The following is a 22340-nucleotide window of genomic DNA, read 5'->3' on the forward strand; positions in this document are numbered from 1 at the left end:
GTAATTATTACTCTGAATACATGTACCTTGCTGCCATTGTCAGACAGTGTTTTCAGATCACCAAAAATATTGTTCTTAACACTTGTGATTAATGACTTGATAAAAAGAACATAGCTCTGAAACAATTTTGTAATAACAATTAAAATTAAAATTATTAGAATTCTAAGTCAAATTAGCCTTGATTACTAGTAGAGACAGATTAATCTTCCTATTGTATACATCATTTTTTTAAAAAATGTCATTTCACCAACTTACAATTTTCATAGTCTTCCCGCTCTATAGAACAAATGTTAGTAGTTGCCATTCAAGGTTCTCCATGAATCTCTCTTCACATTCAACAGTTTTCTTTCTTTATTTGATTTATGTAAACTATTCTTCCTTGCAGTATTACATGGTGGTTGTTTAATCTCTGCTCTTTGACTTCATGCTATTCTTTCTTCATGAAGTGTCTTTGATTCCCCTGTCACTCTTTAAACCCAAACTATGGATCTGTGTCAATCTCAAATCCTCTACTTGCCCAAGTTTACCCTGATCTCTCTGTGTTAAACTGTGTCACTATAGCTTTCATCATGGGGTTTCCAGGATTTTCCAAACTGTGGATTATTTTGATTGAACAGACCATTATAAAGAATGCCAACCAAAACTACATCAAAAGTCATGGTGAGATGGGGGGACTGTGTCTGTGTTGTCTGAAGTTCTGTGGTTTAATAAATTTGGGGGAAATGGTGCTAATTCACATTACACAGACTTTGATGGCAGAATTTCAGACCAATGTCTACTATTTACTGATGGGCATTCTGAGTTCCTTAAAGGAAGGTGTATTATATAGAAATCTTGAAGATGTTTAACTAATGGAACCCTTTTTTTGAGGAACAGTTTGACAAATATTGAAGTAGCGGAAAGAATAAGAATATCGAATTCAGATAAATGTTTATTTGATTCCTTATTCAGTACACATTGGCTGTATGACCATTGTTTAAATTCTCACTTCTGCTCCTTCACTGTATGACAAGTATAATAACACTAATCCATAATCATTGATATGAAGATTAACTGAGACACATGGTAGATATTAGTTATCTTTCAAAATTTTTTATCGGTACATGATAACTATTCATAGCAGTGGGATTCATTGTGCCATATTTGTACACGTACATAACCTAAACTGACCAATCACATTCCCTGGTACGTTGCTTTTCCCTCCTCTCCTCCCTCCCCCTGATCTGCTTGCTTTGCTCTACTGATCTCCCTTCTATTGTTAGAATCAGTATTTTAATTAGTGTGTTATAATCATATATAAAAGCAGCATTCATAGTGGTATCATCATACATGAATATAGAATAATTTGGTATGTTTCATTCCCCAGGATTCTAATTATCTTTACTCTTCTGAGCTACAATTAAATTAATAACTGGGATTAAACATTTTCCTTTGTATTATAGCTGTCTATATACAAACCATTCCTTTAACATACATTAACTGGACAAATATTTTTGCAAATTACTCTACAGATTAAAATCAAATGCTTATAACTGAGTTCCTATGCTCAATGCACACCTATTTTCATCTCTAGTCTTTTGACTAAAGTATCCATAAGTGATTCATCTTCATGACTTCCTAGGACACAACCACCATGCACAAAACACATGCTCAGGAATTATCTCCATGATGGAACATAATGCACAGGACCAGACTCTCTGCAATCTTTATCAATGTGTCCTGAGCACACAGAAGAGTCCTTGGCACATAGTAGAGTCTCAATAAATGCCTACTGAAGATAGCAAGAGGAAGTAGAAGACCTATAATTCATACCAGTAGTGTTAACTAGATTTCCAGGAACTCATTACCTACCCTATTAATTTTATTTTATTAAAATTAATGAAATGCATAAAACAAGGAAGCCAAGAAATACATGTAGTCAGATTTAGGTCATAATAAGAAAACTGTCAAAGAGAAGTGGTGGAGTATATATTCAAATACAGTGATAGGTTTGATGTTTTAGGAAAGATATATAGAAGAATATCCTATTTGCTAACTCAGGAGAACATGTCTTGTACCCTTATAAAGTAAAGAAATTGCCATCACGTTTTTATAAAATTGCTTCTTTGAATTCCAAAGAATATTGACTCAAAAGGCTGAGGTTAGAGAAAGCATTTTAGTTTCCAGTTTGGACTCAGAAAAGTTTTTTGGCACAGATTCAATAGATTGTTTTTGTCACCAAAGTTAAAAATAAGAATTAAATGATGGTCAATGCTGGTAGTATTGATTTCTATTGACTCATGACAACCCTGAATGCAAGACAGAAATATTTTCAGACCCATCACTCCTATTATCCTTCAGACCTACCCCTCAAAGTGTGATCTAATTGAAAATTCAAATACAAACCAGGAGGACTGGTTCTCCTGTGCACCCACAAAAAAAAAAAAAAAAAAAAAAAAAGGAGAAACAGTGTTGTTATTGCTGGAGCAAGAATCATTTGTCACTCTATTTACTAATGTAACTAAAATGTTAAGTTTCAAGAGGGGAAATAGTGCATTGGGCCATACTTGGCATGGAACTTTCCAGAGGCACTAGGAATCCTTCAAACCAGAGTCACAATCCAATGAATATTCTTTTGAATTTTAGACAAAACAAAAGTAACAAAACACAGGTCTTTGTTCGACACATTTGGTACAACTTGACAGAAAGAAATGACTATAAAACTATAAACTATAACCAAAAAAGAAATCAAGTCAATGACAGGTATTAAATGCTTCTAAGCAAATTGCTTGCACCTTTCAGTCCCAGTCATATTTATTGTTAAACCTTTGAGTAAATTCATCCCTTTAAAATTCTTAATTGTCAAATAAAAATTGGGTAAGTTTATGATATGCAACATGATATTTTCGAATATGCATGTCATAGGGTGGTAAAACCAAGCTAATTAGCATATGCATTACCTCTCAGGTTTTTCTATGCGTGTGGCAACAACACTCAAATTCTTTTCTCTTAGCTATTTTCAAGAATACAATACATTGTAATTAAACTATAGTCACTACTTTGTACAACAGTTATCTTGCAGTTATTCTTTCTGTCTTCCTAAAATTTTCTATCCTCTGTCCTGTAACTCCCCAGTCAGCCCTTAGCTCAGTGCTTGGTAGCCACCACTCTACTATCTGCTTCTATGAGTTTGATTCCACATGTAAGTGAGATGGTACAGTATTTGTGTTTCTGTGCCTGGCTCATTTCGCTTCATTACTATCCTTCAAGTTAACCATGTTGTCACAAATAAAAAAAAAAAAATTCTTCTTTTTAAAAAAACGTTCATTTTTATTTCTGATTAATACATAGTAGTTGAACATACATATGAGGTACAGTGTGACATTTCAATACATGTATTTGATGTGTCAAGGTAATTAGCATATTGACTATCTCAGGCATACACTATTTCTTTGTGTTCGTAACACTCAAAATCTTCTCTGCTAGCTATTTTGAAATAGTCAATAAATGGTTATCCACTATAATTATTCTGCTGTTCTATAGAACATTAGAAGTTCTTCCCCCTATCCAGTTGCACCCCTAGATCTATTAACTGTCCTCTTTCCATCCTTCCCTCTCCCAGACACTCTTCAGGGTCTGGTAACCACTATTCTATTCTCTAGTTCTTTAACATCAGCTTTTCACCATCTACATATAAGAAAGAACATGTGATATTTGTCTTTCTATGAATAAATAATATCCCATGGCGTGTGTGTGTAAGTGTGTGTGTGTGTGACATTTTCTTTATGCATTCATCCATTGATGGTCACTTAGGTTGATTCCATATTTTGGCTGTTAAGAATAGTGTTACAACAAATATGGGAGTGCAGGTGTCTCTTTGACATATTAATTTTATTTCCTTTGGATATACCTACTAGTGGGATTGCTAGATCATATGGTAGATCTATTTTTTAAATTTGGAGTAGCCTCCACACTGTTTCCCATAATGGTTGTGATGAGTTACATTTCCACCAATAGAGTGCATACCCTTGCCAACACTTTTAATCCTTTGCCTTTTGGGATTTTTTTTACTTGTTCGTTTATTTATTTTTGGTACTGGGGATTAAGATCGGAGATGCTTATTACTGAACCATATTCCCAGCCCCCGTTCTTAAAATGTGTTCTCATTAGTTATACATGATAGTAGAATGCATTCTGATACATCATACATATGGAGTATAACTTTTCTTTCTTCTGGTTGTACATGATATAGGAACACACTGGTCGAGTAGTCATATGAGTTGTCACATATGCACAAATATCCTTTGTCTTTTTGATAATGGTCATTCTAACAGGTATGAGGTGATGTTTCTTTGTGATTTTACTATGTGTATCATTTAACATAATTAGTGATGTAGAGCACTTCTAAATATACTTGACCATTTGTATGTCTTTAATTTTTTTCTTTAGAAATGTTTATTCAGGTCCTTTGCTCATTTTTTAATCAGGTTGTTTTCTTGCTATTGAGTTGCTTGAGATCCTTATTAGTGTATTTTGCAAGTGTTTTCCCCCATTCTGTTGTGAAAGTGGACATCCTGTCTTGTTCCAAACCTTACAGGAAAAACTTTCAACTTTTCACTTTTATTAGGTTAGCTGTGGACTTCTCATATATACTCTCTATTATATTGAGATGCAGTCATTCTACACCTAACTTGAGAGTATTTATCATGAAGGAATGTTGAATAGTATCAAATGCCTCTTCTGTATCTACTGAGACGATCATATGTTTTTTGTCTTTTATTCTGTTAATGTGATGAATCGTGTTGTTCCATATATTGAACTACCCTTTCATCTCAGGGATAAGTCCCACTTGACCATGGTGGGACTTTAATATGCTGTCAAATTCAGTTTGCTTGTATTTTGTTGAGAATTTTTTCATCTGAATTCATCAGGATTATTGGCCTCTATTTTTTTGTATAATGTCTTTGTATGGTTTTAATGTGAGGATAATGCTAGTTTGATTTTTTTGGAAGAATTTGAGAAGGATTGTTCTTGGTTCTTACTTAAGTGTTTGGTAGAATTTAATAGTGAAAGCATCAAGTCCTGGGCTTTCTTTTATAAGAAACTTTTTATTACTGATTAAATTTCTTTATTCTATCATTTGTTCAGATTTTCTATTTCTTTATGATTCAGTCTTTGTAGGCACTGTTTCTTAAATTCATCTTGATTACAAATATAGTAATGTAACTTTAACAAAATTATATTAACAATAAAACTAATACACCACTAAGTCTCAATTTCAAATTGCACAGTGTAATTTTAGTGTTGGTAGCCTATTCATATATTAAAAATTACATTAAAAATTCAAGAAAAAACATTGCAGAGCAGAATTGGTAAATTATGTGTTTACAGTATCTTTCTTTCCTGCTGGAAAGATTGTCAAATGACCTTGTATAACATAACCTAGCATCCTGATTATAGGCTTCTGCCTTTCGAGTTATCATATTTTGATTATTATAGTCAGAGTTATAGGTTGCTAAAATAATTATCAGTTTTATGGTATGACATCCTTTTAAATGATGGCAGGGTATTTTGTGATTTAATTTAGATTAAGACATCTAGAACTGATGTGTTTCATATTTTAGATCATATAAATGAAGACTAAAAGGATTAGGCTCCAAATGAAAGCTTAAGAAAGAGACCACACAAATTAAATAAAATGTTGTAATATATTCCAGAACATCCCTACCTGCAACTTTGTGCATTTCCCACTAACTCCTGTCCTAACTGTGAATGTCCTATAATGAGATTTGGCAGAGCTCTGCAGCTCTTCTCCATTACAGAGATGGCTGGCGGGGAGGCAAATTGCTGGGCCTGTGTAATGTGATGTCTCAGAAGCTCCCTTTGCCATAGGGAAGATGAAGTGGTTGGGAGGCATGAGAAATACACACATAACACCCGAGTCTAATGTTGGCTTAGGGTGGGGGTTAGTTAAACACTCATGGATTATCAGAAGGTGCAGATTGGCGACCACATTTTTAAAGAAGTATTAGGATGGTACATAATTTTTAAGTATCACCTAATAAATAAGATACTTCTATTCAGTAAATAAATAGCGGAAGGCTGAATAACATTGGATCCATTTTTATATTTCTGCACTTAATATAGTATCTGACATTAATGATTTTTAATAAGTACTTATTTGAGAGCACTACAAATTCGATTTCTATGGGAATACAAATATTGTCTTGAATAATTATTCAAGGGAATTCATCATGTATTGGTGATTAGTTTAAAGTAGTATGCTAGGAAAATGCTATTTGTGGGTGCCTGATCACTATTATGAAATTAAAGTATACTAAAGATAAGTAATCAATGTCATTTAGCAGGTTTATTGCCATATTCATTCACAAGATCCAATCAGAAGGTTGCGTTTACATCTGGATTTCTACATTCATTTGAAACTCCCTGTTAACAAGTGCATGCTCAGACTCATTATAAGACTTGTTGGTATAACATGCTAATTACTTTCCTGCACTCTAGCTCCCAAACCACAATGAATCGTATTATGAAAGCAAATCACTGCAAACTTCAAACAGCATGCATCTTTGAGATGCCACTATTAAAGGAAGCATAATGATGGGGAATCTTTGATGTTATCAAATGTGATGGAAACTACACATTTGTATTTGTGTAAATTCTGTAGAGTGAAGCATTTCCCCTACCCTTAAATAACCTGAAACCAATTTCAAGTTCCCAAATGCTCTTCAAAGCAGCCTGCCTTGGAAGTAATGCTGATGGCATTTCGTATTTCAAGGAAGCTAGCTTTTTCCATCTCAGGACTTCAAGTAGATTTTAAATTTTACTTTCAAAGAGAAAAGATATTACCTGCTTTTACCCAAACCACTAGCTCTGGTTTGATGAGCAAAATGTCATAGGTAATGAACTTATCTATGATAATGAAACTATGGTATATAACCTTGTAGCTCAGAGTCTGAATAATGCAACTGATTCTAGGGAATTCTGAACTGTGTTTAGATACTTCATGGTGCAGTTCTTTCTTGTTCTCGTGTTGTTGACCAAAAGTTGGAATGTAAATTTTGGAACATGTGACAGAATAACTGTACACAACTGTAATTAGTCTGCCTCCTCCTGAATGGGGTGTCTGTGGAGCTGAAGACAAAAATTGGTGTGTGCTTGACTCCAGTGCCCACAGGGAGCCCAGGCCACACAATTCAGAACATTCATACTATGAATAGCTTCTGTAGCAGGAGGGTCGGTCTGTGGCTTCTTAAAAGGCTTCAGATTTGTGGTCAGTAGAAACATCCATGAGCCTATTTGGGCTAAAGGATACAATGGACCTAGTGAAGTTCCACTAGCATTTAATTATGTTTCCTGTAATGCTTTAAGTAACAGTGGGGAATGAAACCTGAGGTATCGTCTTGGGACACAAAATATTTGTATGTGGTTTTAATATCCTGAGCCCATTTGTTGGGGCTCTGAATTTTAGAAAGAGTCATTATAGTTTGAAGGAAATACACACTGCAGGTTTATCAGCCCTTTGGTAACTGTAAATTTCCTGCAACAACCTTAAAGGAAGAGTTGTGTTTCCAGTAACTGAATTTCTGCAGGAGGAGGAAATGTATAAACAAGTAAAACAGGCAAAAGCATTAAACAGCTGAGTGAAGGAAAAGAAAATGAGGAGATGGGATTGGAAGAGAGGCTGCATTCCATCTTTTTAAAGACACAGATTTCTAGATATTAGAATAATGAGAAAAATTACAGTTAGGTCAGAAAAATAGGAAACCTGAGCAGAACCAAGAAAGAGGGAGGAAAGTAATGCTATTCACTGATATTTTGGGATTTTGCTGTGAAGAGTGTTCTATCAGTTGGACATTGGCTAAAATAATATACTAATCTCCTTTTCATACAGGCCAAAGTGTTACATTACAGCAGTTACTTGAATATTCTTTTTAAATTGGTCATCATATAAACATGAAAAGATTACTAATTTTAAAAACTTTAAAATAATTTTAAGTATACTTAGTAAACTTTTGACAACAGAGTTGACCCTTCAAGATCTTGTCCTTTCTTATCATTATAAAACCCACTTTCCTGGGCTTCCATTCAATTGAGAGGATATTTGGTGGATGTAAGGATTTACTAGTTTCTATGATTCAAACCCTATCAACTCTTAATACAAAATATTATTCACTCTTCTGGGGGACAGTACCTGCTTTCATTGGGTGGTTGTTAATTTCCTGAGTACTCTCATCCACTGAATATTCCTTAGGTGTTACAGGCAACCTTCTGGAATGCCTTTTGGGGGTGTTTCAGAAGGCATACTCTCTCCTGTCACCTATGATCAAACATTTCAAAAAATTATAACATTTTGGAACTTGTTAAACTCCAAGGAATTGAATAAATACATATATACTTACCTACATATGCACATATGCACATATACACATGCATATATACAGACACATATTTATATCCTATATGTATCATATATGATCTATAATCCTCTCTGATCATGACATCTACATCAGTGATTTCCATGGTTCTTAGAAAGAAATCCAAAATTTTAAGCACTGTGTACACACAGAATGATTCCCAAACACTGCATGCATCAGAATTACTTGGTAAGCTATTAAAAGTTCACTGATTGCTGGGTCTCACTCCCAAAGTTTCCTATTCACTGAGTCTGGAGTAAGGCCTGAAAATTTGCATTTCTTACAGGACCCCAGGTGATGCTGATGAAACTGTCACAGGAGCCACTTTTTGAAAACCATCAGACCACAAGACTATCTGAAATAGAACCTTTTTTTTCTCTAGTTTCATGACCTATTATTCTCCACATGCAGTGCTTACAGTGCTCAGAGGACTATTGGGTTCTCAGTCTCTGAATTCAGTCATTTATGTTCTGTCTCTCTCACTATATAATTTTATTTTATTTTTGAATTTTTATTTATTTTTTTTATTTTGGTCCTGGGAATTGAACCCAGGGGTGCTTTAACCCCTGACTACATCCCCAGCCCTGTTTGTTTGTTTGTTTGTTTGTTTATATAGTTATTGAGATAGGGTCTGATTAAGTTGCTAACTCTGGCAACAAACTTGTGATCCTCCTCCCTCCACCTCCTGAGTTTCTGGGATTACAGGTTTGTGCTTCCACCCTGGACTCTCACCATATAATAAAACCAAGATAGAAACATATTGGTTCAATCTTTCATGCTAGATTGAATTCTTTCTTACTTCCTCTCATCCCTATGGATCTTCTTTGCAGCATTTAACAATTATTTTTCATTTGTTCTAATTAGTTATACATGACAGCAGAATCCATTTTGACACATCATACATAAATGAAGTATAACTTCTCATTCTTCTGGGTATACATGATATAGGATCACACCAGTAGTGTGGTCATATAAGTACATAGAGTAATAATGTCTGATTCATTCTACTCTCCTTCCTACTGCTATACTCCCTCCCTTCTTTCACTCCCCTCTGCCTAATCCAAAGTACCTCTATTTTTCCCTAGCCCCCACCCCTTATTGGGAATTAGCATCCGCATATTAGAGAAAACATTTGCCTTTGGTTTTTGGGGGATTATCTTATTTCTTTTAGCATGATATTCTCCAGCTCCATTCATTTACCTATCATTGCCATAATTTCATTCTTCTTTAAGGTTGAGTAATATTCCAGTGTGTGTGTGTGTGTGTGTGTGTGTGTGTGTGTTTATCCATTTATCTGTTGAAGGGCATCTATGTTAGTTTCATAGTTTGACTATTGTGAATTGAGCTTCTATAAACATTGATGTGACTGTGTCACTATAGTATGCTGATTTTAAGCCCTTTGGGTATAAACCAAGGAGTGCAGTAGCTGGATCTAATGGTGGTTCCATTCCAAGGTTTCTGAGGAATCCCCATACTGCTTTACAAAATGGTTGCACCAATTTTCAGTCCCACCAACTATGTATGAGTGTTCCTTTTCCCCCACATCCTTGCCAACATTATTGTTGCTTGTATTCTTTTTTTTAATCTTTCAATTTTTTACAGAGTGCATTTTGATTCATTGTACACAAACAGGGTACATCATTTCGTTTCTGATTGTACACAATGTAGATTCATAACATTCGTGTAAACATACATGTACATAGGGTAATGATGTCTGTCTCATTCCATCATTTTTCATACCCCCCTCCCTCTCATTTCCTTCTATACAATCTAAAGTTCCCTCATTCTTCTCTCTCTCCCAATCCCCCAACCCCCATTAGATATCATTCTCCACTGTTTTCCAGGGAAAACATTTGTCCTTTGGTTTTTTGGGCTTGGCTTATTTCACTTAGCATAATATTCTCCAATTCCATCCATTTATTTGCAAATGCCATAATATGATTCTTCTTTGTGGTTGAATAGTATTCCATTGTGTGTATGTACACCAGGATTTCTTTATCCATTCATCTGTTGAAGGGCATCTAGGTTGGTTCCACAATCCGGCTATAGTGAACTGAGCTGCTATAAACATTGATGTGACTATGTTACTGTAGTTTACTGATTTTAAGTCCTTTAAAAGCCCTTGGTATAAACCAAGGAGTGGGATAACTGGGTCAAAAGGTGGGTCCATTCCAAGTTTTCTGAGGATTCTCCATACTGCTTTCCAGAGTGGCTGCACCAATTTGCAACTCCACCAGCAATGTAAAAGTGTGCCATTTTCCCCACATCTATGCCAACATCTATTATTGTTTGTGTTCTTGATAATAGCCATTGTAATTAGAGTAAGAACCCAATCAATAAATGGGCCAAGGAACTGGACAGACACCTTACAGAAGAAGACACATAGGCAATTAATAAATACATAAAAAAGTGTTCAACATCTCTAGTAATTAGAGAAATGTTGCTTGTATTCTTGATAATTGTCATTCTGACTACAGTGAGATAAAATTTTAAAGTAGTTTTGATTTGCATTTCTGTAATTGCTAGAGATACTGAATATTTTTTTCCTATATTTCTTGATGGATTGTTTTACTTCTTCTGTGAAGTGTCTTTTCAGTTCCTTAGTCCATTTATTGATTGGGTTATTCAGGTTTTTGTGTTGAGTTTTTTGAGTTCTTTATACACCCTGGAGATTAATGTTCTGAGTTGCATGTGGTAAATATTTTCTCCCATTCTGTAGGCTCTTTCTTCACATTATTGATTGTTTCTTTTGCTGAGAAGAAGCATTTTAGTTTGAATCTATCACATTTAAACACAATTATTCTTAAATAATTAATAGTAGATCCCATTGTTAATACGAGCCCTCTTCACAATAAGTTCATTGAGGGGGATGACTATCTTAGTAATTAGAATCTCAAAAGTGCTTAGTACAGTATCTTTACATAACTGAAAATATATAGACAATGAATGAATGAATATAAAGTAAATAGTGCAAAGCAATTCATTTAATCATTCTTACTGTTCCCTTACGTGGCTCATAGCAAATTCTCTTACTCCCTGGGTGCTCTGCTAGTTATCTCAATGGACACTCCACTCTGAAAATGTGTGTATTCCATCTCCAGGAGAACTGACAGTCCCCCACATACATTGTTCAGATAATCCCTTTTACTCACTGCAAAAGAGGAGCATCGCAGAATGATTTTCTGTAACAACCTTGATACTGCAAGATAAATATCCCTCGAATGATAATCCCAGATTCTTAGTTCAATTTTTGTTATTAAGGATTATATAAGTCTGAGAAATAAAATGCAATTATTTCAGTATTTTGGCTGAAGGGCCTTTGACAGGATTTTGGTTACATTGAAATTACAGAGCTTCAGTTGGACTTTCAAAATATTGTGCATGAAAAGTCATATATTCTTTGAATAGGATACCAGAGGTATGTTAACTGAAACATTTCTTTCACAAAATAATGTGCCATTATAACTGAAAGACAACTATTAAAGTAATTGAATTGTTAAATTATCATTACAATGATTATAAATTTAGATTGTTCTCTCATTTCTTGTGAGGAGTTGGAAAGTTGTTTACAGCACCTGGGTGTCCTAACCACAACCATTTTAATTGAGGTAAAGTCCTTAGATGTGAAATGTGAGTTCACTACTGAGTATACAGATGGCTATAACTTGGTGGGAGATGAATTTTAGCAAGCTATATAGGGAAATCCATTATTTCGTGGAGTGAAGGATCCACTCCACTTTCATCTTCAGATGAATCCAAAAGATTTGAAATAGCAATTAAGAGAATGAAAAAATGGTTAAGTAAAGCAACCGGAGCCAGCTGAAAATCAGAGATGAAAGACAGTATCTGGCTGTTGACCTATGGCATCAAGAAGGATTAAGCAGGGGATGTATGTGTTTCCTATTTCATTGGTACAGGTCTTCTCTTGACTTGAACCTCCCTGTCTCTTCTCAGGTCTCATCGTCCGGGAAGTGAGCATTGAGATTTCACGACAGCAAGTGGAAGAACTCTTTGGGCCTGAAGACTACTGGTGCCAGTGTGTGGCCTGGAGCTCAGCGGGCACCACGAAGAGTCGGAAGGCTTATGTGCGCATCGCATGTGAGTGACTACACACCCACACCTTGGGTTTCAGAAATCGTTGGATATATCAGATGGTTTAGCCTGTGACTGATCTGAAAATCCCTGATCAAAATCCCTGGTGAAAAATTGCTCCAGATTTCTTCATTTGAACTACCATCCCTCTTAAGTCCTTGGATATCATTTTATTTTATTTTTTTCTTTCAGGGGACTGGGTAGTTTTCTTTTAGAGATGTGAAAGAATTCTTGCTACTTTCAAAAGATCCTTTTTTTTTTTTTTAATCTGGGAATAATTAGGTTATGGGAAAACCAAGTACATTCCTTTTATTAATTGATTTTGCCCATTAAAGACAATATGGAACTAAATAGAAGGTACCCAGATCAAGTTTCTCTGTTTATCTAGGAACTATTCTAGAGCTTGGAACACAGCATTGTTTTCCAAATGGTGTTAAGTTCTGGAATATTCACGTCAGGAAGAGTGCCTCAGAAAAAAGAGTTCCATAATCAAATAAAGTGAAAAATAAATTCTTTGACAAAGTTAAAGTGGTTTCTTCACTGTAAAATTTCTCCGATTCTTTGATGTGCTAACATGCATATTGTCACCCATAGAGACCAAGCCCCTGAAGCCTCTCTCACTGAGTACCTACTTCTGGAGCAAGCGTGAGCGTGACTAGGTCCTGTCTTAAGGTTCCATATATGGGAAACTCCACTGAAATTCATGTTTTATTTTCTGAACCTTTTTAAATGTCTGCAGTTTACTGAATTCTCTTTTGTGGCAGATGTCAGTAATACATCTGATGTGTCAGTTAGTCACATCTGTACTGATTCAGATATGCTCCCAGGTATATGCTCATCTTTTGCTTCCTTCAACTTGATCAGGATCTAGACCGTTGCAAACACTTCCTCCTTAGCCTCCACGTTAAATCTTTTCTCTGTTCTAGTCCTTCTTCCTTGTTACCACAACGCAGTCTTCCTTAAACTCAGGCTTCATCTCACTTCTACCCTTGCTTCAAATGTTTCAGGGGCATTTCAAGTCAAAATTTCTTATCAAAATATCAGAGACCAGTGTCTTAAAAAACAGAAATTGACTTTCTCACAATTCTGGAGATCAAAGTGTCGGCAGGTTTGCTTTCTCCTGAGGCTTCTCTATGGTTTCCACCTTCTCACTGAGTCCTCGCATGGTGTTCTCTCTCTCTCTCTCTCTCTCTCTCTCTCTCTCTCTCTCTCTCTCTCTCTCTCTCTCTCTCTCCCTCTCACATGTGTGTGTGTATTTGTGTCTCTCTGAGTGTCCAAATTTCTTTTTCTTATAAGCATAATAATCAGATTAGATTCAGGTCCAGTGTAACTGTCTCCTTTTAAATAGCTCACCTCTTTAAAGACCTTATTTCCAAATTTGATCTGAGATTCTAAAATATTGAGGATTAGGGATTCAACATAAGAATTGGAAATAGGGGGACAGTTCACCTTATAATCACCACATTTCATGATTTCCATATCCACACTACGTTTCACAACCGTAGGATTTCTAAACTTCAGTCACACCAGATTAGAAATAGTTTGATCTCAGTGCCTTTCGATTGTTGCTCGTGCCTAAAAGTTTCACCCTTGTCTTAGTTCCCTTTACAGTTTTTTAAAATTAATGTATTTGACAAACATTCAGGGAGGATTTACAATTCATGGACAATTGTAGGTATGAGGGATGGTGGAGGAAACAAAACTTATAATCATGGTTGCCTCATGGTATGTGTTCTGCTGAGAAAAGGTAAACTGAGGAGAAAATAAATAATGATCAGTTATGGAGCAGACAGTATGTGCTGTAAAGGAAAATAAAGTAGGAAAAGGAAAGCTGTAGTGGGGGCAGAGGTCAGGGAAAGTTTCCGGAAGAAGCTGATGGCTGAGTCAATCTGCCAGAAGGAGTGGGCCAGAGGATAAGCAAGGGATGCCAATACAAACCCCTGAGGCAAGCGCATGCTCAGGGTTCTGGCAGTGGGTGAGGCCAGAGAAGCCAGAACAGAGTGCGTGAGGAAAGAGTCCTGAGGCCTGAGAAAAGTAAGACCTGAGGGTAAGGACATAAAGGGGTGTGAGGAGATGTGGGACTCGGTAGGTATGGTGACATCTTGATTTTTAGTATAAGATGTTTAGAATATATTCTGCAGAGGAACTGCACCTGAGGACTGATGGGAAGAGACCTGGAGGGGCAAGGGTAGAAGCAGGAAGAGGGCTGCAGGGACAGGGTGCTGGGAACAAGATTCTAGATACATTTCATGTAGAGGGAAGAGTTTGGGTTGAGAGTTGGGAAATGGGTTGTGAGAAGAGAGGAAAGGATCATTCAAGAGGCCTGAGCCTTCTGAAGGATTTCTAGCACATGTTCCTGGTGAAACCATACCTTTACCACGCATGGAAGACAGACATCCCTCTCTATTTATTTTCAGAGCAGTTTATCATACTTTTAATATAGAGCTTTCCACATTTGAATTATATTCATTTGTTGTAATGTTTGTGTTTCATTCCAATGAATTCCTTGAGATCAAGTCTTCTATTTTACTTAACTTTATGTCTTCAAGGCTGAGAACAATGCCTTAAAAACCCTAGATGCTTAACAAATATTTTTGAAATAAAACCACTATAAACCATAAGGAATTCCCTAGGAAGTTTATTAAAATGCTGTACATTAATCTTCCCTCTTTGAATATGTCTAAAGAGATTTACTCTTTGTCTCAAGTGGATTCTCCATGAAATAGACTGTGAGGTGGAGACATATTTGCAGAAAATATATTGAAGAGCACTCTTAGGAACAATAGCCTAAGGATATCAGGATGTTAAGTGGAGGGATGAAGGCAATAGGATTGGGCAGAGGGAGAAATTGAGCTTTAGTGCAAATCCAACAATGGCTAACCTATAGGGAGATGTGGAGCACCAATAGCCATGTGGATTTGGCCCACCTGGAGGCAAAGGGGATGAGCAGGCCTCAGATAGACTAGTCAGTGGATATGGGCTCCTCTTGTACTCTCTGCCCCACCAGCGAGCATGATGTGGGACCAAGCAACCTTCTTTCCAGAGAGAGGCAGAGGGCTGGCCACACCAACATTGCCAACAGGGAGGGGAAAGGCCTGAAAGGGAATCTAGGGGGCATATCACCACATCCCCTATAATCTTTTGCCACAAATCCCTGAAGAATCAGTGTTATTATTATCAGAAAGAAATATGCCTTTAATCATTTTTAAAAAGAAACAAAAAACTCATTGTTTTGGGTAAAGATTTAAATGCATTCAAAATCAGCTTTGAATTATAATCAAAAGAGGCACAATGATAAAAAGAAGTTTACCTTTATCTTTCATTTCTATGTATATCAAGCACAATAAATATTCAAAATTGGACTCTATTCTCTATACTAAATTATTGACTTGCCTAAAGCTGAAATTTGAGGGATGCATAATTCCAAATGATGGATTTCTATTTAATAGCTTTCAATTTTATTTGATTTTTAGAGAAGATTGTGGTGCCCATTTTACATATATATGTAAATATTATATGTATACATATCCTTATTTTTCCATATAAAAATTAGATATATAACTACAACCCTCCCCCCAATCTCTCTTTACAACATATTCTGTAAACTTGGTTACTTAATTCATGGTTTTTAATTGTTATCTGACATTTTCCAGTTATAAGAAACCAAACTCTAGAAAGAGATTAATTGATTCACAGCACTTTTTCCCTCCTGTAATAATACTTAATAGTGGTTTACCTATAAATTCATAATTAACTGACCTACTGTGTGTGGCCAGGGAACACCATCCAAGATGTAATGATTTGTTCATATAGATACAACATCATGTGAAAAACAAAACAAGTGAAGTTACAGATTCTCTATGTTAAGGCTGCTCCCTACCAAGCAGGCCTCACTAATCCATGCATGTTAATTTTCTAGTCTTCATTGCCTCAAATGAGCCATGTGCTTTGCCTAGTAACACTTGACAAATGGCCATCACATAAACTGCAATTAAAGTTTAAATTTAATTCGCAGGTGAAGATAGCCACAATGCTAAGGTTAAATAAGTACAATGACTTCTCACCTAATTAGATTTATGCTCATGAGGTATACCATAATGGGTCCATTGTTCTTTCATGAAAAACTTCTATTGTCAGAAGTTGATTGAGCAGAAATGAATATTGACTCGTAGTATTTGTTTGCCAAGAATATTCCATACCATCAAACTATATAAGAACAAAAAATAAGTTTATGGGACAATCAGGGCAGTGGAAAATTATGAAAATTTGAACATTGGAATTCAGCCGAATGTCAGCTGAGAATATAGTGGGACTGCTTGCTGTACATGCTCTCCCAGATTTCCCAGGAGGGTGCTCTGGCTTCCCTGGCAGAGAGAGGTTTCTGCTGAGAAAGCTCAAGTGGATGCTCCAGTCACTGAGTAGAGCTCTTCTGGCAACACTACTGTGAGTGTGGAGGGTCTGTTTCTTCAAGTGTTTCTTGCTAAGGGCCAATGAGAGGATCTCAAGGTGTGAGGCAGGAAAATGGAATAGGCAACATGTGAGCAAATACTTTAAGAAAGGTTGTGGTTTCAATATTGCTGCTGCTGTGGATGCCACTGGTGCTGATGAAGCAGTGGTGGTGGTCTTCTGGGGAGGGAGAGGGGAGGTGATAAAAGCAGCCAAGTAGAATCAGTTAAGCACATTAGCCTCAGGCTGGGTTGACTCATGTTCAGATCCTACTTCCATCACTAACTGGTGAAATGCCGATCAAGTTACTTAACCTCTCTGAGCCTTAGTTTCATCAACCATGAAATGAAAATGATAAGACTATTTTAAGATTTAATGAGATAAACTTGTACAGCATATGGCAGAGTGCCAGGACACAAAAGCAAGCACTCAGTGAATGATAACAGGTGTTCATGACAACGGACGTAACAATTTAAATGACCTTATATTTTGAAACTTTTTTATACTAAACAAGCTTGAAAAACTAAAACTCTTTTCTTCCTCTACCCCTTCATGTCCTGGACCTGTGCTGTCAATCCTAGAGGTGAAAATTCTCTTCTGATTCATACAATATTAGGATATAATTTTTCCCCATGCCTGAGGATGGAAGAACAGGTCCTATGGTCACCTTTCTAACAATTCATGAGTGAAAGTGGGATTTATGTGCACTGAGAATCTGTCTTCCTGGGAACGGTGGGAAAGGTCCTCAGGATTCCTATTTATCATGTGTGCAAACCAATAAATCACAACCAGCATCACAAAGGCCACTGACTACAGAGGGCAGTCAGAAAGCTCCTGGAAAGAATTAAGGGTGGTGAGGTGGCCCTTTCTGCCCTCCTCTCACAGCTCATGCTGCCTTTTCTCTGTGATCAGAACCACCTGTGTGCCACCTGGGTTGGGATCAGCCTTGATTATATTTCTGAATCCATAGTGTTTAGCACACTGTTCACAATAACAGTGTCTAGTAGAAATAAGATGCCAGCCACATGTAGCCTAAAATCTTGTAATAGTCACGCTTCAAAAAGTAAAACAAGTGAAATGAATTTTAATAATGTACTTCATTTAGTCTATTATCTAAACTAGCATTATAACCAACCAATATAAATAAGCACTAATGAAATAGCTGACATTGTTTTTTTTCATACCAGTCTTTGAGATCTGGTATGTGTACACTTACAGGACTTCTCAGTTCAGATGATTCTCAGGTTGGGTGCTCAAAGTTGCATATGGCTCGTGTTGAACAGAAGGGCTCTAGAATATAAGAATGACAATGGAAGTCCTGTTCCAGTCGCTTCTTAAGTGTGAGCTCATCCAGTGCTTGCAAGAACGCTGTGTGATGGATGCTTTTCTTATCCCATTCTGTAGATGAGGATGTTGAAACAAGTGGAGATGAAAATACCTGCTTGAGGTTAAAGGACTGGAATACAGAGAAGTGAGTCAGTCCAGGAGCCAGGTCCATGCTTTTAACCAAAGACAGGAGGAGGTGACAAGAATACTGGCCTAAGTCTCTGAATGTGACTTATGACATTATAAAAAGTTTCATGATACATTTCTAAGAGTGGATAAGAAGGAAAATGAGTTCATGAAGTAACATGAAGTACTGCTATTTACAATATAGAAGGACAAGGGGGTATTGGCTTCCTGCTTCTCTCCTTTTGCTTGATCTGCCCTAAACACTCCATGTCCTTGTTTCCAGAAAGCAATGAACTCTTTTCAGATATAGGGGATTTGCAAGAGCCATTCTCTTATCTGGAACATTCTTCTCCAACACCACACCTGGGGTTCTCTTCCTCCTTTCATTCAGATATCAGCTGAGTTATCACATCTTCAGAGGGATTGACCCCCACCCGTCACTGCCCTAATCCCCAAACTGCTTTACTTTTCTTGTCATTATTTGTTTAGTTTCTCATTGACCATCTGCCTTACTAGAATACAAGCCTCCCAAGGACAAGGCCTGTTATTTTCTTCATCATTATATCCCCATGGCCTAAAAATAATGCCTTGCAAGTGACTGGTGCTAAATTAATAAAGACAGTGAATAAAGAAAACCGAAAGCAAATGATGGGGCAAAGGAATGATACTACACAATCACAATCATTTGTTTGGTAAAAATGGTTCCTTTTCCAAGGAATTCAAGAACATCAGCTCATGAAATTGCCTCTGTGCTCCCCTCCTCAAGCCCCCTTTCCCCTCTTATACATATTCATACACACCATGGCCTTTATCAATGTCTAAGCTTCTATCCATTTACATATTTATCATGTTCATGGTTTGTATTCTCTCCTCACCCCCTTAGACGCTAAGTTCCATATGGACAAAGATGTCTGATTTGTTCATGATGAATTAACAATGTTTAGAATGATGCTTGGCATAGTGTAGGTGCTCAATACACATCTCAAAGGAGTAGGTGAATTAACACTTCTATATTCAGGTATCGCCATTAAATGTGTGTGTGTGTGTGTGTATGTGTGTGTGTGTGAGTGTGTATGGTGAATTATTGCAATTTATATATACAGAAGTCATAGTCATGACCTTTATGTTAGTTTTCCATTTCATACCTGTCTAAAATACTTGGCATAAAACAAAATTAATTATACAATTTAGCCAAATAATCTATTTCTTTATGATAAAGTTCATGCCGTGAACAGTGTCTAGTTGCTGGGAATATGTAGTGTCTTATTATAACTCAGCAGATTTCTTGACACCAGAATTAGTCACCTGTTTACTAAGGTGATTTCTGAGTTGAGTCTAATCCCTTATGCAACTGTTAAGTCCCCAGTAATTTCATTTTAAATAATAGAGGCCAAATTTTGGAATCAGATGAAATTAATTAACAATTGACATTTTTAGATAAGGGAGAAAATTTTAACAGTAAGTTTCTGCTTGTTTTGCATAGATCTCAATAGTTGTATAGTATTAAGAAATTTGTAATGATATTTCTATTTCAAGATTAAAAACTGTAGTAAATACCTGATTGTGTCAGTCCATATTTTTCCAAACTTATTTGCTTTTATATATTGAGCAAAGCTCCTGAGTTCCATGAAGGACCCAAAGATCCATGGGTATTTATAACCCATATTTATTTTGGGATGCAGGGGACTATCTGATAGAACTCTGTCTCATAAAGTTATATTTTGGAGGAAATCATCTATCAATATGTTATAGGCAGGGCTGATAACACACTGAACTAAAATGTGGCATAAAGTATGCTTTATGCCATATGAAAAAGGAAGTTTATGGCTAAAATGCTTATTTGCAAAAATCTTGTCTGCAGTCATTTCATTCTTTTTTTGTACTCAGCAAAAAAAGCCTTAACTTTTTGGTATGTCAGGTTCCTCATCCATAAAGTTGGCATGTTTCTTATTATTTATCCCTAAGACATACCTTAAAAATATTGTGATGACACATAATCATTTTTTTCTGAAAATAAGGATGCAGGGTGAATGTAAAAGAGTGACTTATATGGGGTTTTTTCTTTCTCCCTTTTCTCTGTAATGGATGTCATTTAGAGTTCTAGCTCTAAAATATTTATTTTTTAAGAAACCCTTTAGCAAGACTATCTGAATACAAATGCATTTATCCTGTAAATGCCCCAAAGACAAGAGATAAAGAAGAATGACTGAAACTGTTCTCCCCTCTTGCAGGGACTGTGTTCACTTGAGATTTTTGAGTTTAAATGATCTCAGTGCAGTGAGGGATGGATGGACCTGGGCTCAGTTGAGGATGTTGCCAACATGATCCTCCTGCCAACATGCTGGCCTCTGTTCTTGGATGTAACTTATGACATTATGAAAGGTTTTGTGGTACATTTCTAAGAGTGGACAAAAACTTCAGCTATTACAGAAGAGAAATGAGGTCATGAAGTAATAGGGAAAACAAAAATCTATCATCTTCTTCCTTTCTTCTTAAAAAGCTCTGGGTCCTGGTAGCCAGCATTTTGGCTTGCTCACTGCGTGCCTGACTGGTGATCCTGTTGTACATTAGCTGTTGTGATTCTCCTAACAGTCCTGTGAGGTGGGCACTGTTATTACCCTTATTGGTTAAATAACAAAGCAGAATCATGAAAATATTAGGTAACTTGCCTAAGTCATCACTGAGAAGTGGTAATTCTGAATGTTAAGCAAATCTTTCTGTCTGCAGTCTAGTTCATTGTATGGAATGGCAGAAACTACTCAATTTTCCACAACTCCTAACTTTTCTGTCTAACCAGAAAAATTGCATGAAGTTCATTTTGTTTTTTTGGTTGGTTTTTATTTTATTACTCATAATATTTGAGAGTAAAAGACAAAAAAAAAAAGAAAATCCATCTAATTTTTATGACATTGTATCTCTTGCATTTAAGAATACAATAAAAATTGCTTAATATCATAATATTTTGTGATTAATTAATTCCAGAAAAAGTCAGATATACTCTTCCTGGAAAAGAAGACCATGACAAAATTTTTAAGGTTCTATGGCATTAAGTCAGGTATTTTTCACTTTTAATAAGTACCCAAAGCTCTGAAGACTAATCTAGTTCTCTCAAAATGTACAGTACGGGTTGGTTCACAGCAGTTATTTCCTATTAACAGCTAAATTGGGTTATTTAAGCATAAATTCTACTCTACTATGACAACATAATTAGTCCTTTCCATCATTATTGGAGAAAAGGTACTTTTTTTTTTCACTTTAAGAACATAGGTACTCATGTTTTATCTGACCATGGAATTATTTTATTCACTAGAGGAACACTTTCAAAATACATTAAAACTTTTTTAAAAATTAAAAAAGTACTCTGTACCTCTGTTTATTGAACATGTAAAAATTTAATTGAAAAGTAATTTGAAAGTATGAAACTGTGAATCATACATAGTAAAGCAACTGTATTTGCTTAGCGCAAGGTCAGGCCTGTGTCAGAAAGTAGGAAAGATGGCCAGCAGCAGATAGCTATAACAGATCTCTTCTGAGCACACAATTCCCCTAAATCTAGCACCATTTTAGAAAGACAAGCTCAAATTTTGGAGGCAAGAAGCCTAATTCTGATACTTGAGTTTGCCTTCTTAAGTCAAAATTTAATAAGTAAATAAATGTCAGTTCACCATGAACTCAGGGAATACTTGACAGCTATACTGAATTTGGTGACAGGACAGAGTGTGTAGTTAGAGAGGATTTTTTTAATGTAACTACACTGTCTTAAGCGTTTTAAGTTTGTTATTTAGTCTTCACAATAACATTCTGTGATAAGTGTTACCATTATCATTTTGTGTACCCAGAGGTGAAAGCCCAGAAACCGCACTAAGCACTGAATCAGACTAAACCCAAGGCAGGATGGACCCAAACTCCATGCTTGTATTAACTGTAATATGCTGA

General features: G+C 36.1%; 1 protein-coding gene across 2 annotated transcripts in view; it reads left to right on the forward strand.

The window, feature by feature from the left end:
- Positions 1–22340, forward strand: part of Unc5c (unc-5 netrin receptor C) — a 349721-nt gene that overhangs the window by 215961 nt on the left and 111420 nt on the right. For both annotated transcript variants that reach the window (XM_047567130.1, XM_047567131.1), the window contains exon 3: positions 12369–12512. In XM_047567130.1, the coding sequence (XP_047423086.1) occupies positions 12369–12512 (144 nt within the window). The remainder of the gene's footprint in view (positions 1–12368; positions 12513–22340) is intronic.

Source organism: Sciurus carolinensis, chromosome 10 (assembly GCF_902686445.1).
Source record: "Sciurus carolinensis chromosome 10, mSciCar1.2, whole genome shotgun sequence".
Taxonomy (NCBI): Eukaryota; Metazoa; Chordata; class Mammalia; order Rodentia; family Sciuridae; genus Sciurus; species Sciurus carolinensis.